The 18,167-nt window shown below is 42.3% G+C and overlaps 1 protein-coding gene across 2 annotated transcripts in view; it reads left to right on the top strand.

The window, feature by feature from the left end:
• Positions 1 to 18,167, top strand: part of cntn3a.2 (contactin 3a, tandem duplicate 2) — a 106,423-nt gene that overhangs the window by 39,264 nt on the left and 48,992 nt on the right. For both annotated transcript variants that reach the window (XM_017715917.2, XM_017715916.2), the window contains exons 4-8: positions 226 to 401; positions 2,633 to 2,725; positions 4,201 to 4,404; positions 7,371 to 7,473; positions 8,868 to 9,052. In XM_017715917.2, the coding sequence (XP_017571406.1) occupies positions 226 to 401; positions 2,633 to 2,725; positions 4,201 to 4,404; positions 7,371 to 7,473; positions 8,868 to 9,052 (761 nt within the window). The remainder of the gene's footprint in view (positions 1 to 225; positions 402 to 2,632; positions 2,726 to 4,200; positions 4,405 to 7,370; positions 7,474 to 8,867; positions 9,053 to 18,167) is intronic.

Below are 18,167 nucleotides of genomic sequence, written 5' to 3'. Positions count from 1 at the left end.
AACAACAGTAATAACTCTGAGCTGCTGAGGGTTAATAACACAGCTAAGTGTCTCCTTTCTGTGAGTGGAAGCTCAATTAACTGTGACGGAGTGCTCAGCTATCTGTAGAGTGTTTTAGTTTGTGTATGGCCCACATCCACAGTCATTTCTAAATCAACTCTGGGTCTGAAGTCTGTGGCTGCCCGCTGAGGATTTCGAAGTGAGTGATTATTTGTGTCTCCGCAGGTGGTCGCTGAACGGCACACTGATTGATCTCAGGGCCGACCAACGCCGTCGGCTGTCTGGGGGGAACCTGGTCATTAGGAGTCTGGAGCGGGCCCAGGACGCGGGAATCTACCAGTGTACTGCCTTCAACCTGGTGGGAGCCATTCTCAGCAGGAGAGCCAGCCTCCAGTTCGCATGTGAGTCACCCACTGTATACCACAGCATGGTCCTGACCCGGTGAGAGCCGACTGCTGCCACGAATGGTCACACTAAACATTGTGCTGTTAAAGGTCAGAGCACTAAACCTGGACTAGGGGTGGGCAAAATATAATCATGATATTTTAAAACATTTCCATGATACACAATACGCATCATGGTACTTAGCTTCATGTGGGGTTTATTAAACTGGAACACTAACAAACAGGGGCAGTCGTGGACTGGATAGGACTGCCCTCCGCTCTGGGCAAGTGTGCTCACTGCCCCCTAGTGCCCCTTTCACTATTGTGTATGTGGTGTTCAAAGACTTTTATTTACTTTTCACAAACTGCATATTTACTATTAAGCAATTAAGCAGAGATGACTATCCTCTCATTTTCAAATTTTCTACCAAATTATCTTAAATATTCACATCTAAGAACAAGAAAAGCACTGTTGCATTGTTGCAATAAAAAATCTTAATGATAAATAATTCTTTGAATAGCAATTAAAATTGTGATTAAGATGCTAAACCGGGATTCCTGTCCAAACTTGCATCCTTGGACAGGTATTTATATATACAGGGTGGTTCAAAAAGATTCATCCGATTTCAAAGCGCCGTATTTTTACAGCCGTGAGGCGCCGAGGAACCAATCACACTCCAACTGTAACAGGGGGTCATAGAGTTTCTGACCGGCTCCTTCAGTCTGAGAGGAGCTGAGACCCCTGAGCAGAACGTTCTGCGTTCTCCACGTCAATAAGAGTGAATCCGTCAGAACTGAGCAGCGGGATTTTCATCAGCAGTGAAGCTCCAGCAGCTCAGAGCGTTCGGCGCTGGTTCCACAGCACTGGATGATCTCCGAAATCCCACTGAAAGAGCCGTGAGAGCAGCGACGCCCGACACGCTCAGTCCAGTCTGGGATGAGTTTGACTGTGGTGTTGATGTCGTCCATCCAGCTGGAGGAGGTTCAGACTGAGACCTTGTAGAACTACATAATAAACTTGATGCTCATTTACACCGTTTACAGCTCACTGCACTGATCTGGAGTGTTTTTGAATCACGCTGTATTATATAGATAACTTACTGTCTTAAAACAGAAAAAAAAACGGTCCTGGAGTGAAGACACTGTGTATGGAGTCGGAATTAATTCGGCTCAGTGACAGTTTAAAAACTTTCTTACTGAGAGTGAAAGTGTCGCAAAGTCACACAGGAGACTCCGCAGCAGCTCCTTCGTTTCTGACTGGTTCCTCTTCTCCTTTAGCTCCTCCTCATCCTGTTCACCATTCACAGCACTCCTGCTTTGTCCTTAGCAGTTCACAAAGCCTTGCCAAGCTGTTCTAGCACTACAGAGCCTCATTACGAGTTTTGTCTTGTTTCTGCTTCTAGTATTCCTGTGTATGACCTTTTCCTGGCTGTTGTTGTTTGCTGATTACAGATTTGACTGCGATAACCTTGTCTGCCTCGGTTTTTGAGCGTTCTGCTCGCATTGAGCTCGACTCCTGGAAAAGCCCAAACAAAGCAGCCCCTGCGTCCTCCTGCCCACGGCTCTCGAAACATTCCGCAAGGCTGCGCTCTCTCACCTGATGATATACCGCTTTTGCAGTTGTTCAACAAATCACACCACAAACACCGTCTTACTCAGAACAGCCAAGCCACTTATGCTGAGAGATTTCTTTCTGGCAGTAATTAGTTTGTCTTCTGACTGTGGCTGTCACTGGCCTGCTAATGCTGTTTATAGCTGGTTTTAGTTTCTGATGCATGATTACTGAGGCAGCAGAGCTCTGAGCCAGAGCCATAAACAACCTGCATACTAACGGCCTGACTGGCTACAAATGAGCATCCACCCCACCCCTCACCCCCCCCATAAAAAAAAATTAACGTCGTCATTGTTACAAGCTTCACCTCTTGCACAACTGAGCGCCTAGATGGAATATGAATCACTAAAACACCTAGCGGAAATGACCTTCCGGAACAAATGATCGTTATCATGGGGGTTTTAATTTGAGATAATTACTGATACTATTCTATCGCCCTGGCCTGTTATCAGCTACTTAATTAGAATCAGCAATTACATCAGAAATGTGTGCTTTCTAACCGTGTGGGCGAGGAGTACATGCTTTATGCTCATATTTCGGTTAATGAATTTCAGCGGCTCTTTTTATAAATTATTTAATTTTAGATTGCCACGATTCTCAAAGTTGTTTTTTTTTTTTTTTTTTTCTAACATCACAGACTTGAATTTCAAAACTCAGACGAGAAGTGCTGTGTCAGTGCGCGAGGGCCAAGGAGTCGTTTTACTATGTGGTACGCCTACATACGCGGGAGGTGAGGCCAGAGAACATGTTCTGTTATTCGGAATGCTTTTTCAGTCGTACACCATGTTTTATTTATAAACCATTCAAGGCTGAGCTTAACGCTGACTGCTGTAGAGCTGAAGAATTGATAACTTACATTTAAGGGTGATGTAAGACTAAAACAGTTCATGTTTTATTACAAGTAGCGCTGGAGATTCATGAATTATAGATTTTATTTACACTTTACATAGAAGTCTCAATTTAACGGTTCAGTGAAACATTCATAATGTTTACATAACTTGCAAGTACTATATGGACCATTCTGCCGAATTAGTTCAAACTGCACAGTAAAAAAAAGATAAAAAAGAAGTATTTATACAATCTAGATTGTAGAAGGGTTATGATGTCTGTTTAAGCCCTTGACATTAATTGATGTAGTAATAAGTGACTATTTCCCAAACGGTAACTTTACAGGAGAAGGAAAAAACCTGCTTTACTTTTAATGTAAGTCAATGGAACCAGAATTTTTTACAAGTGATTTTAGGTCATTTCTTTTAGTCCATTCATCATGAAATTTACAGACAGTGTAAAGGGCGACAGGCTTTTTCAGATTATGTCAAAAACTGAAAAATGACAATAATTGAAATATGAGGGGTTTTTTTTCTGACAACAGCGAGATACAAAATAATCATTTATAGGGGATTTTCTGTTGCGAGGTGACTGCCCCAAACCCTAACCGCTAAATTTCAGCTTAAAGATAATCCTTTTTTTTTTTTTAAAGTGAAATTGAAAGTCAAAAATGCTGTCCTACATTTTTGTCACATGGGCGGAGCCTTATTTTAGCCACACCCTTCATTTTAGAGCAAGAAGTGAGGCTGCATCCCTGTCCCTCGTGGCCACATGGAGAGCAGTTAGATCCCATTGTTTTGAAGTAAATGTGTCCCAAATCCTATTATTTTATTATTAATTATTAATCCTGTATATTTTCTGCAGTTAAGTAAACTTTTTTGTGCTTTAATGAAAACATACCGTGATTTAAGGTGTGCGCAGCTGTTCAAAGCTGTGTTTGCTGGTCATGTACTGGCTAGTATTTATTAGATCTGCTCAAAATCAGCTTAAATCGTCGCTACCAGAACATTTGGTAGTTTTTTTTAAGCGTTGTGTTTTTTTTGGTAGTGAAAAAAAATGGGGGGTCATTCAAAGAGTCCAAAATTAAGTCCAATTTGTTTTGAACCAGTTCAGTAAAATGATCCATATAAACATTTGAGGACACCAACTGTCCATGATTGTCTACCCAGCCTGCAGTTGTCTGCATAAGCATTTATCGATGTGTTTACATAAGTGAGTTATGTAAGTATGAGTTATGCCGGGTCCCTAATTACAGACCTTAAACTAAAGGGTAACCCGGATCTGCAGTACTATGTGATGTAACTTACACTCTGGACGTTATGTAATCTTTTTTGGGCGGGGGGGGGGTTTGTCTGTTGTCTGTCGTGTCCTCTTTAGACCTGTCCTTCGCCTGGGTGTTCAATGAGTACCCGTACTTTGTCCAGCAAGACAACAGACGTTTTGTCTCTCAGGAGACGGGAAACCTTTACATCGCTAAAGTGGAGCCGTCGGACGTGGGGAACTACACCTGCGTGGTGGTAAACCGCATCACGAAGGGCAAAGTGCTCAGCTCTCCTACCCCTCTGGTGCTGAGAACAGACGGTGAGAAGGTTTGGCCATCGCATCTGATGGAAAGGAATGGTTTGATAGTTTATTCAGCATCTGGTTATTCAGCGCATGGATTGATGCTTTATGGTTTGTTTGAGGAACATTAAAAGTGGCTGGAAGAGGCCCTCACAACAGGCCCATATTTCATGCTTTTTCACTTGTAAACATCATCTGGGGAAAACGCACACATCACACATCTCGTCTAACTGGACTGTCTTTGTGCAACTGGGACACGTGAATGAAACCGTGGGTGTAGTTTTAGTGCTGCTGGCGGCCGTGGCAGTGCCCATTTCAGCTAAATCACATCTATCTGCATTATTTTTGATATTTTTGGTATTATAATTTGGTATTAGCCAGCACTCTTTCGTTTGAAATCAGTTCGTGTGTACAGTTATATGCAAAAGTTTGTGCACCCCTTGTCAAATGACATGCTAAGTCGAGTAGAAATAAGCAACACGTCCTCCACAGAGAACACACTTGAGCCCATTTTCATGCACAGTTACTGTTTATTTGGTGAACTTAACACAGTTTAAGAGTTTTAGGTGTGATGATTCATTGTAGAGAAACTTGCTGACTCAGATTTCTTCACAGTGATGGTGAAAGGAACCAGGGGTCACAAACGCAAACAGCCGTCTTTGTTCACCGTATACTAGATTTTATATGTAATGCTGGAAATGGAAAAGTAGCAGGAAACAGCTTTTCTTTGGGTGGTATTTGGCCTTACAATGCCCTCGTGTGCCTCCCCACCAAAGATATGTTTTAGGCTGAAGCCGTATCTCAAAACGATCCTCAGACGGTCTCGGGAATCAGGGACTGTATTCATAACTATTTCATGTAATAATTTTTCTGTGATATTAGTTCAGACGTCTGGTTCCTATCACCACCACTGTGGCTCAGTAAGCCTCTGTAGAGCAGAGAGTTCACATCACATTCTGAATATCTTTGCCTGCATCTTGACCATTTAATTATGCAGAAATTTTGAAAAATTGGCAGAATCTTCAATAAATTCTGGTTACAAATACTATTGGCACATTTAACTGTTTATGAAGAAGCACGAAACCAACACATTCCTCAGACTCACACTTGTGTCGCAGCAGTATGTTCATTACAGTACATCAACTCACATACAGTACAAGACACATTTTCAAAATCTGTTTATTTGTGTAGTTTGTGTTTATTTGCTGAGAAAAGTGTAAATATTTGAATAAACAAAATGTATAGAGTATTAATGAATAATATATATATATATATATATATATATATATATATATATATATATATATATATAAATTTATAGGGATGTTCTGGATGTTGGTGTGTGTGTTTACCCATCTCCAAGCCTCTCCTCCTCGAGGAAGCCCAGTATTATATGTAGTTATAAAGCAGCTCCTGGTTTGACCAATCAGTGCTCAGTAAATTGAGCTCATGATGTAATTGATGATATTAACGAGTCTCTGTGGCGGCTGTGAAGGTGTCCAGGAAAAATATGGACCCGAGAAATTCTTGTTACTTTTTATAGTTTTTTCTGTTTATCTGAATTCTGAATACGACTTTATTCTAATGTATATAGTGATAAACTCCCTGCTGAGGGAAACTGATTAAACATTCGCTTAGACGCCTAAAACTTTCACACAGTGCTGTATAATCGTGCTTTTTCAATGGGATTAACTTCATAGAACCTTAATACTGTTTATAATATAATACTGTTTCTGGATAGCACTCCGGACTGCTCTCTAGGAAATCTCACTTTCCTTCTGGATAGCACTCCGGACTGCTCTCTAGGAAATCTCACTTTCCTTCTGGTTAGCACTCCGGACTGCTCTCTAGGAAATCTCACTTTCCTTCTGGTTAGCACTCCGGACTGCTCTCTAGGAAATCTCACCTTCCTTTTGGTTAGCACTCCGGACTGCTCTCTAGGAAATCTCACCTTCCTTCTGGTTAGCACTCCGGATTGCTCTCTAGGAAATCTCACCTTCCTTCTGGTTAGCACTCCGGACTGCTCTCTAGGAAATCTCACCTTCCTTCTGGTTAGCACTCCGGACTGCTCTCTAGGAAATCTCACCTTCCTTCTGGTTAGCACTCCGGATTGCTCTCTAGGAAATCTCACCTTCCTTCTGGTTAGCACTCCGGACTGCTCTCTAGGAAATCTCACCTTCCTTCTGGTTAGCACTCCGGACTGCTCTCTAGGAAATCTCACCTTCGTTCTGAATCAGAATCAGAAGAATCAGAAGAAGTTTTATTGCCATTGTCAATGAACAGGATTCACACACTAGGAATTTGCTTCGGCATGAAGGTGCAACATAAAAACAAGTAGTAATAGGCATGCAAAGTTAAGTCCACATAAATAAATACTCTATGCAAAGAAGAAAATCTAGGAAATCTCACCTTCATTCTGGTTAGCACTCCGGACTTGCTCTCTAGGAAATCTCACCTTCGTTCTGGTTAGCACTCCGGACTGCTCTCCAGGAAATCTCACCTTCGTTCTGGATAGCACTCCGAACTGCTCTCTAGGAAATCTCACCTTAGTTCTGGATAGCACTCCGGACTGCTCTCTAGGAAATCTCACCTTCCTTTTGGTTAGCACTCCGGACGGCTCTCTAGGAAATCTCACCTTCCTTCTGGATAGCACTCCGGACTGCTCTCTAGGAAATCTCACCTTCGGTCTGCTGTTGCTTTCTCTCACCTTGCCGATGGCTGAATGAAATATTCACCAACAGTGCAGAAGCAGCTGCAAACGCCAAGCCTCCACACACCGTGTCAGCCTCCAGATCGGTGTGAGTTATTTGTGGCCTTTGTTGTGTCTCATTCTCCTGAGCTCAGGTCCAGAATAACACTTCCCTCCCACCCAGAGTTCCCGTGTGGTTTTAAAGCTCACGTGCAATTTGGGCTCATTCTTATGCACACGTCTCGAGATGTATATGAATTATGAATGGATAAACAAACTCTTTTGTGTGCCGCAGGAGCGATGGGTGAATACGAGCCCAAAATAGAAGTTCATTTCCCCGACATGGTTCCAGCCGCCAAAGGATCCGTCGTTACGCTGGAGTGTTTCGCTCTGGGAAAGTAAGTGGAATTCCACAGCTTTTTCAGTCAGTCGGTTGCCGTTTCTTTCTTTTTTAATGGGGATCTTGACTTTTCAGGGGCAGGCGTGTTTTTACCTTTGCTCGGCTTTCCCGCCTACTCTCACCACCTTTTAAACGATGCTCGTCAAAGTCTGTTTAGGGATCGTCGTATAACAGCAACCTTTTTTTATTTATTTATGGATTTTTGTTGCCCCTAAGCAGTTCTGCTGGCTCACTTGATCCCATTAGTGGATGAGCTATACGTGTTTTTCTCACTTTTCTCCCGTGAAGCCGCCTAAAAGGCGCTGTAGCGTGAAAGCATTTCAGCGGAGTAAAGTGAGTGAAGTCAGTTGAGCCTGAAAATTAAGAGGAACTAAATGGAGGCCCTCCACACAATGTCAGAAGTAAGTAGGATCTCAGATCTTCTGCTGGAAAAAAACAATAAACGGCAGCTTTTTTTCGCAATTCTGCTGATTAACCTGATCCCATTAGTGGATGAGCTGTGTGTGGTTTCTTACATCACTCACGCCGACACCAGAGACGAGTAGATTAATCTTATTCACCAGGGTGTATTTTGGTTTGTCTGTAACTGCATGAAATAAATGTCAATTTTTATTTATTTATTTATTTATTTATTTATTTATTTTGTAAATGTTCCCCTGAAATGAACAGATCATGTGTTCTATGATCTCCACACATCACTACACGCTCACAATTTACTGCTAAAGTCCAAAAATCTGCGCTGCTCTTTGTGTTGTTCTCTAAAAGTGATGTTTCCAGAGCAGATCACTGAAGAGACGCCGTCTGTTTATAGTTTAGAGCCCAGATTTGGGGAAAAACGGGTCGACTTTCATTAGAAAAACAAACTGAGTTCAGCTTCTTTTATTATAAGGGTTTAAAATGACGTCACCGTCTATTAGACTGGAGAGAAGAGCTACAGCCTCACACGACGCCCAGCTTCTGAATGGAGCTTATGGAGTATGAACGTTATGAAGAACATGATGAAGTGCGGTTTGGACCCACCGGTGGTCCCGAGGAGCTGAAGAGGTTAAAAGGCTGAAATGTTAGCAGCATTACCGCATCGCTGTTGTTGGAATAAAACCTCGTATCTCCAAAACGATAACTTTACAGGAGAAGGAAAAAACCTACTCTACTTTTAATGTAAGTCAATGGAACCAGACGTTTTTCCACTGAATTTTGGGTCATTTTCTTTTAGCTCATTCTTCATGAAATTTACACGCTACTTAAAGAGCAACAGGAATTTTTCAAATTATGACATAAACTGAAAAATGTCAAAAATGAGATGAGAGGTTTTCTTCCATCAGCAGCGATATGAACATTTATAATGGCCTTGTTAGAGGGACACATCATATTTTTCTGTCTCGACTGTTTCAGTCCAGTTCCCGAGATTACGTGGAGAAGGGCCAACGGAGTTCCGTTTCCCAGCAAAGTGAAGATGAAGAACTCCAATGTTGTTCTGGAGATCCCCAGTTTCCAGCAGGAGGACGCAGGGGGCTACGAATGTGTGGCGGAGAACAAGATGGGCAAGAACACCGTGAAAGGACGGCTCTCCTTCCACGGTATGTTTCGTTTCCGGCCGTATCTGTTCTGCTCCCGTCATATAACACCAACTGGTTCTGTGAGGTTTTCTTCCCCAGACACAGTAGCATTCACTTGCAGGACCAGTCTCAGACTTTCTGCTTTGAGCTTTGGACTCCAAAGCGAGATAATCGTGCATTGTCACTCCATCATTTCTAATTCTTGTCAGCATTTCAGATCCAGGAACTCTGCCAGTTTTTGCCACTTCACGGTAGTTTTTAGTCAATTATTTTCTTTTCAGCGCTTTCCTACTCTCTGTCTCGACTCTCGTACGGTTTCCATGACCACATGGCTCAGAACGAAAAACAAAAAAATGAGATTCATATAATTGGTGTTGGCAGCACAGTGTTGTGTGCATTAACAAGTGTCAGTGGTGTTAAATGTTGATGGAAACACCGTTTAGTTTATTCAGGAATTCGGAAAGGTGGCAAACAGGAGCGAGTGTTTTTCGGAGAGTCAAATTAATTACTTCTGAACTGATTATCACCAAGATGCAAAAATCACTTTTTAGACACCGTATACAAGCTGAAATGAAGATTGCTGGAGAATTTATAATGAGGATGTTTAATCTGGTAAATACAATACAGAAAAGTGTCTCTTTTCACCTTTTCATCCACTCTTCTCTGTTTCTCGGTGCTGTTGTTGCATTTATTTTGTCGTTCTACAGAAGCGTCCACTTTCCTCTCTGTCCATAGGAGTCACTGGTGTTACTGACCGTCTCTGGTGTTCCACATAATAAAGGAAACACCAGAGACGTTTTTAATGATCAATGCATTTTACAGAACATCAAACCACACGCTGTCCATCAGGGAACGTCCACTAAAATATGGAATTTAATCCATTTGTGTTTCTATTTTTCCACAATGACCTCAGAATAAAGTCGGTCACACCGGTGACGTCAGCTAGAAGCTTCATATGAGATCATGAGCTGAATGAGAAGATCTCTGAGAACTGAGAGACACAGTGGACTCACCATGAGCTTTTCTCCATAGATCCTCAGACAACAGGTCAAAGGGGGTCGAGTGACGTCATCGGTGTGACTTTTATTTCAAAATAAGAGACGCAGTAACACCAGTGACACGACTCCTGGGAATGAGAACGTTCATTATATATTTTATAACATTTATTTCTTTTATGTCATTTAAATCACATTTTTCATAGTCATGTAGAGATTACTGCAGTTAAAATAGAAGAAAAACATGTTTACCTGAAAATGCAGCACTCAGCGTTCACACACGACTGTGAGGATGAGCTCTTCTGTGGTGCTTGGAATTCTATATGATTTGAAAACCAGTATTGCTGAATTTATGACGCAGGAAGCTGTAATTGTTAAAATAACCTTTTTACTGAATTAAATGTAACCCTAACTTGTTTTTCTGAACAGGAGAACATACAGGCAGCCTCAAACATCTTGTATACAGTGATATAAAGCGTGGTGGTACAGTTTACTCTTGTCCATGTGGACATGCCTGTGTTGCAGTGCATATCCACAGGTAGGCCTGGATTACATGCCCACCTGAATAAATATGCACCAACAAATTATTAGACTTCAGTTTTCTTATGAAGAAATTTGTTGATTTGCGAGTGCTGTCACTGTAATTTTGGCCAATTCAGAGATTTTGGACAGTTTGACGCTCCCAACTTTGTGGGAACAGTTTGGGGACGGCCCCTTCCTGCTCCAACATGACTGCCCACCAGTGCACAAAGCAGGTCCATAAAGACGTGGATGAGCCAGTTTGGTGTGGAAGAACTTGACTGGCCTGCACAGAGTCCTGACCTCAACCCCATAGAACACCTTTGGGATGAATTAGAGTGGAGACTGTGAGCCAGGCCTTCTCGTCCAACATCAGCGTCTGACCTCACAAATGTGCTTCTGGAAGAACGGTCAAAAATTCCCATGAACACTCCCAACCCTTGTGGAAAGCCTTCCCATGAGAGTTGAAGCTGTTATAGCTGCAAAGGGTGGGCCGACATCATATTAAACCCTATGGATTAAGAATGGGAGGTCACATCAAGCTCAGGGGTATTTAATGTATTCTCAATGCATATTTACATCCCAACCCTGCTAAGGATCCATTGATAGTAATGCAGTGTTTGAACCTGGAAGCTGTACTGAGATTCAGCAGTGGCGCAGTTGTAAAATGCTTCAGTTGTGGTATCAGAGAGTTTCAGGTTCAAATCTGAAGCTAAAGTGATTCCATTCGTCTCTGTTTTCACTGTTCAGCGTGTGGCTTGGAAGTAAAGAGAGTCCGTGAAGCAGACTGCACGCTCACTTGAAAATGTTTTATGACGAACTATCATGGCCTAAAGCGCTGTTCCTCACAGGGGTGGTGGCACCGTTTGTCAGCTGGAACATTTTGTCTGTCGGAAATAACTTGAAAAACCAAAAGGAAACTTTTTGTTTCTGAAGTTTGCTGCACGTTTACAACCTAACACTTAAAGAAATGATCACCATTTACTATTTTATCACTGCTTATATATACATACATTATCCATCTGATCAGCTCCACTGACCGTATGGCTGCTCTCTGTAGTTCTACAGTTACAGACTGTAGTCCATCTGTTTCTCTGATACTCTGTTACCCTGTTCTTCAGTGGTCAGGACCCCCATGGACCCTCACAGAGCAGGTACTGTTTGGGTGGTGGATCATTCTCAGCACTGCAGTAACACTGACGTGGTGGTGGTGTGTTAGTGTGTGTTGTGCTGATGCGAGTGGATCAGACACAGCAGTGCTGCTGGAGTTTTTAAACACTGCGTCCACTCACTGTCCACTCTATTAGACACTCCTACCTTGTCGGTCCACCTTGTAGATGTAAAGTCAGAGACGACAGCTCATCTGCTGCGGCACAGTTTGTGTTGGTCATCCTCTAGTCATTCATCAGTGGTCACATGGACCAGGATATTTTTGGTTGGTGGACTATTCTCAGTCCAGCAGTGACACTGAGTGACACAAACTCTAGCAGCACTGCTGTGTCTGATCTACTCAGACCAGCACAACATACACTGAGACACTGAAACACCTAACCCCCAACTGCTCCCCGGGTGCCGTGGATAGGGCTGCCCACCACTCCGGGCAAGTGTGCTCACTGCCCCCTAGTGTTTGTGTGCTCACTAGTGTGTATGTGGTGTTTTACTTCACAGATTGGTTAAATGTGGAGGTGAAATTTCCCCGTTTGTGGGACTAATAAGGGTCACTTAACTTAATATATATATATTTAATAGTGTAATTTAAGATATTTGAAGGAGTTTTTAACTGTTGTTAATCTGGTCCTCAGATCACCAGACAATTCACAGTTTTATTCCGTTCCAGGGCCAAATGCAAATCTATAGAATCCTGCCTACAGGAGGAACGATGAGGGGCTGAGGTTCACACTCTGTTTTTCAGGAGGTGAAGAAAAGAAGTGCGGATTTTTCCTCGAGGTTTCACACTGCATTTTTTTAGCACAGCTTCTGGCTGCGCGTCTCTCTGTTGCTGAGCAACGACGTTCTGTCGGTCGCCTGTGATTGCAGGCCTTTGTTTCTATATTTTCAAGCAGGAAGTTTAACTAATACAGTTCACCAGCAAACGTGTTGTTAAACTTTAAAAACACTCAAGAGTCTTTGGTGCAGTGTCGCTCTTTTAAGGCTCGGCTGATTCCTTAGGAGAAATAAGGAGACATGAAATTCTTGAGAGATGAACGTGAACTTTGTTGTCTTGGCAAATATGAGCACAATGAAGCTCATGAGGACTATACTTATGTATAATATATAATATAATATATATTATATATATATATAGTGGTGGATCACTCTCAGTGGATCAGACAAAGCAGTCACTGCTGGATTGAGAATAGTCCACCAACCAAACAGTGTCCTGTGACCACTGACGAAGGACTAGAAGATGACCAACACAAACTGTGCAGCATCAGGAGTGTCTAATAGAGTGGACAGTGAGTGGACACAGTGTTTAAAAAGTCCAGCAGCACTGCTGTGTCTGATCCACTCGCACCAGCACAACACAAACTAACACACCACCACCACGTCAGTGTTACTGCAGTGCTGAGAATGACCCACCACCCAAATACCTGCTCTGTGAGGGTCCATGGGGGTCCTGACCACTGAAGAACAGGGTAAAAGGGGGTGATAAAGTATCAGAGAAACAGATGGAACCCCAGAATTGCAAAGGGCACCTTTATGGTAAATTGAGCTGTAGATATGAGGCAAGCGGACTTAAGCGAACATAACATTAAGCTTGAGCACATTATGGACATGGTCACCTAACCAAGGGTGACCAGTGTTCACTGGAAAGAGGTTTAGCCAAGGCTCCCAAGTGGCATGACTGCCAAAGTAGTCAGGGGACCACAGTAATGCTGGAAGTTCAACAAAAGTTTAATTGGATGTGCAGCAAGTGAAACTTCGGGTTAAGACCTGTTATATTCACCGTTTTTCATTCCTTCTCACTTCCGTTTTGTCTCTTCTTACTTCCCAGACTTCAGAAATATCATAATGCATATTGTGTATCGAGAAAACTATAAAGATGCATCTGTGACATATCGTTCACCCCTTACCTGGCTCAGGTGAGTTAAGTTCTGACTGGGGGTCCCTGTGGACCGGGTTATAGACCCAATGTAATGTGCAGTGCCTCATTATCTACAGTATCTCATTATCTGCCGGCAGCTTCAGAGTGATCCCCATGCCGTCTGGCCTATAGAAAGACTTGCAGTAGCCAAATGATATGTCTAATTATCAGGCTGCTCAGTGGAATGGGTGGGTGGCAACTTTATGATGAAAAATTTGCTTTTAAGATTTTTATATCTGTTAAAAATTCTACTGCGCATGCTACCATAAAAAGCATGATATATATTGGAAGTGCTGGCTTCCTGGGCTCATACTGAGAAAAATAATTGGCTAAATTGTAGTTTTTAATTGAAAGGGATTTTTTTCCAGGATGAGGATTACCCCATATCCTGAAAATAACCCCCTAAACTAGGGATTTGCCTGTTATCCTCAACGGGATTTCTGCAAAGCCACGCAGCAGTGGTGACAATATATTCCTCTGATGATTAACACTTTGCTCCCCCTTTCCTTGTCAGTGTTAATCAATATCAGTACACATCCTCCAGTGAAGGGCTTTTTTATCCGTAGCTTCAAGCATTTGCCTAGTATCTCTGACATGTCAGTTTAATCACTGTCAGTTATTTAGCTTGATTGCCGTCCAAATTCTGCATTAATGTAGCCCGGTTGCAAGAGATGAAGTGCATGTTCCAAAGCCTGTGCCAAAATCCATTCCAAATGGGGCCTATTCCAGAATAATCATCAGAGCTGGGGCCTGGAGCACCTTCAGTTATGATTTGCTGCTTTGTGATTGGCCACACTAGAGGGCTCGGAGAGGCTATTGTTCACATGTTGGTCCAGAGATTGGTCCAACACTCTTCCAGCTGTATCCCAGCACAGGGCAGAGCACAGCACTTAAGGTTTCCTCAGGGTTTTCGTACGACTTATTGGAAAGGTTTGGCAGAACGTACACCAAAGCAGCCTTGCACTGGAAGGGCCTTGACCCTGAAAGCAGGCTCTGCTCGGCGCTGACGGGGCGGAGAAAGTTTCCCTGTGTCAAAGGGGGCCGAAGTTTGGGCTGGAGGTCAAGAGAATGAAAGCGAAGAGAAAGTATAGTTTGGCTGAAGTGAAGCTCTATGGCGAAGCACAGGTGTTGCTGTTGGACTCGTGTGCTGTATCGACATCCTTGTGAATTACGAGGCAGCCGGGTTATGAAGGGCGTTTTATTGATTGTAAGCAGTCAGCATTAAGGACATGGTTGTGATGGAATAACACTGGCTGCACTGGATATCACAGTGTTGCTGTATTGCTACATAATGCAATTGCAGTACATTTTCAATGAAGGATACATCAACAATTCAACCACTGGAAGTTTTCTGCCGAAAGAAAAAATGGTCAAAAATATAAAACAGGCAGACGCTGAAGTGTTCAAATATAAACTTTACAAATAGTTTTAATGGTACGGAAAATTAGACAGTAGTTGTACAGGGAGATTCACTCGAAAGAAAGAAAGTCCACTAAAATATGGAATTTAATCCATTTGTGTTTCTACTTTTTCACAATGACCTCAGAATAAAGTCAATCACACCAGTGACGTCAGCTAGAAGCTTCATATGAGATCATGAGCTGAATGAGAAGATCTCTGAGAACTGAGAGACACAGTGGACTCACCATGAGCTTTTCTCCATAGATCCTCAGAAAACAGGTCAAAGGGGGTCGAGTGACGTCATCGGTGTGACTTTTATTTCAGAACAAGAGACGCAGTAACACCAGTGACTCGACTCCTGGGGACGACAACTCTCATTATATATTTTAGAATATTTATTTGTTTTCTTTGTCATTTAAATCATATATTCCATAGTCGTGTTTAGATTATTGCAGTTAAAATCGCAGACAAATGTGTTGTTTACCTCAAAATATGGCCTCAGCTTCACACACGACTGTGGGGACGAGCTCTTCTGTGCTGCTTAGAATTCTATATGATTGATTTATAAGCCAATATTGATAAATCGAGGCTCAAGAAGGTCTAACTGTTAAAAAACCCTGTTTTTTGTTATATTTATATATTTGTAAACACTAGGGCCACAAAAATGGACATTTCTGTAGGATGTAATGCTTAAATTCCTTGTTTTTTTGGATCATGTGCTTACCTTGATTTATCAAAACACAGAACATCTGGCATTGCTCAGGCTGCTCACACAAAGGATAATAATAATTAAAAAGCACAGTATGATAATAATAATAATAATAAAGTATCAGAGTTCTGATGCCTGAGACTGATCACAGTCTGTTCCACTAGTGCACATTGAAACATCTTTCTGTGAACTGTGCAAGGAATCATGTTTTTTTTTACTGCTTAATTAAGTCTGCAATTAAAAAAAAAGATTATTTAATTAAGAATCAAAATTATGGTGTCACAATCGGCCCCTCCCAGTCCTGTCCATGTGCTCCTGTTGCGTTTACTTCCCAGTCCTGTCCATGTGCTCCTGTTGCGTTTACTTCCCAGTCCTGTCCATGTGCTTCTTTGTTTTGGTTTTCAGTCCTGCCCCCTTGTTTTTCGTGACTCCGCCCCTGATTGTCTCCACCTGTGTTTCTGCCTGTCCCTCGTTTCCCCTCTTGTATTTAAGCCCTGTGTTTTCCAGGTCTTTGTTTTTGTCTGACTCTTGTGCTCTTTGGACTCTTTGCTGTGTTGGATATATGAACCTGGACTGTCATGACCACGACGCTGGATTTGCCCTCAATAAAAGTCGCTTATCTCAGCGCGTACGTCCGCCTCCTCTCTCCTCGGCGTTACATATGAATAGAATACTCAATAATGTCCTCAGCTCCTTGAACATTAACTTGCATTAATAGGTGTCAAACTCTACAAACAGAAAACATTACTGTGTAAAGTCACTGAAACCTGAATAACACATTTCTACCGTTAGAATCACTGAATTTATCCAGCGTGTGAGTTTCTTTACTGGTTATAGAATCAGACGTTTATTTTTACTTTGACAGTTAAACAGCTGAACAGCGTCTCACACAGTTAAAAACAAACAATAAGGCAGAGGAGGAAGAGTCGGGCAGAGTTCTGTGATGAACTGGCAGGATACAGTCTCTGATCCTGTACTTTTATCTGTAAGGAGAGATGGAGGAGTAAGTATATGTGGCAGTCCGTATGCAGTACAGTTTTTTCTACAATTAGAGAAAACAATGAACTGAATATTGCAGCACAACACGGTTTAAACTCTTTCTGCGTCGGAGTGACGCCCTGATGTCTCTGGTGGCTCGTTATCAACGTGAGGTGAATTCACTTTAGTCTGTCTACAGCAGGGGTCGCAACCCAAATGGTAAGAAGAGCTAATTTGTTCTTTCAACAACAATCAAACCACCTTGGCAGCCGCAATGTTGTATGTCCATTTTACCGTCTCGGCTGTGAATCTGTCTGTGTGCGCTGATGTGCTAGAATAGGCTAAAAAATATACTATAAACAAAAAAACTCAGACTTGCTCTGCTCTGCTTTGAGCTTTAAGCTCAGATTCAGCCGCTTTTCTCGCATCTCCAGCAGGAAACTTTTCCACAAAAGTAGAAGTTTCTTGTAAAGCGTCTCCCAGCGTTTGACTTTTACGAGGCTGAAGCCGCTTCTCATTCGCCAGCTTCTCGGCCTAATTTTCCTGTTCTGCCTTAAATGAGGCGCCAGAATGTAACTGCCTCACCATTTAAGGTGGAAGGGTGAAATTCGAATGAGAAGCTGGTGAATGACGTTTTAGTGTTTTCAGTTTCTCGTTGCAGATTAAACGTATCAGGAAACCTGCTGGAGTGACTATAAACACGAATCAGTCCGTTCGTTTCTAAATGATCCATCTTAAATCTCTCTATTTGACTGGAAAGAAGAGTTACAGCCTCACACGAAGCCTGAATGTAGCTTATGAAATATGAAAGTTATGAAGAATATCACAAAGTGTATTCCCGGGAAAAATATACTCAAGTACAGTAATGAGAGTACATGTAATCTGTTACCTTCCACCTCTGCAAGCAGTGTATTGTGCTGCTGATCTATGTCCTGCTTTATTTGTAGAGCCTCTGAAAATCTGCTCCTCCTTTTTCATGCAGATGTGCACACGAACAGGCAGACATGAGCAGTTCTTGTCTGTCTCCCTCTTGCATGTGCAGCCTTATCAGCCTCCTGCTACACTCAGTATCATCGTCATATGATGCCATGTGATTGAAATGAGGTTTCGAGGTGCCTTTGATTCTTTCTCATGACTAGTTATCGTCAAAGAGGCATATTTTTATGTGTGTATCTTGTTTGTCATAGCAGGCCTTTTTCATTTTTAGCTCATTTTGATATAGCTTCATTTCACACAGATGAGGCCTAACATCATGACCACCTCCTCGTTTCTACGCTCACTGTCCACTTTATCAGCTCCACTGACTGTATAGCTGCACTCTGTAGTTCTACAGTTACAGACTGTAGTCCATCTGTTTCTCTGATACTCTGTTACCCTGTTCTTCAGTGGTCAGGACCCCCATGGACCCTCACAGAGCAGGTACTGTTTGGGTGGTGGGTCATTCTCAGC

The sequence above is a fragment of the Pygocentrus nattereri genome, chromosome 9 (genome assembly GCF_015220715.1).
Source record: "Pygocentrus nattereri isolate fPygNat1 chromosome 9, fPygNat1.pri, whole genome shotgun sequence".
NCBI classification, from domain to species: Eukaryota; Metazoa; Chordata; class Actinopteri; order Characiformes; family Serrasalmidae; genus Pygocentrus; species Pygocentrus nattereri.
The sequence above is the reverse complement of the archived record's forward strand: the minus strand, read 5'-3'. Positions and strand labels throughout refer to the sequence as shown.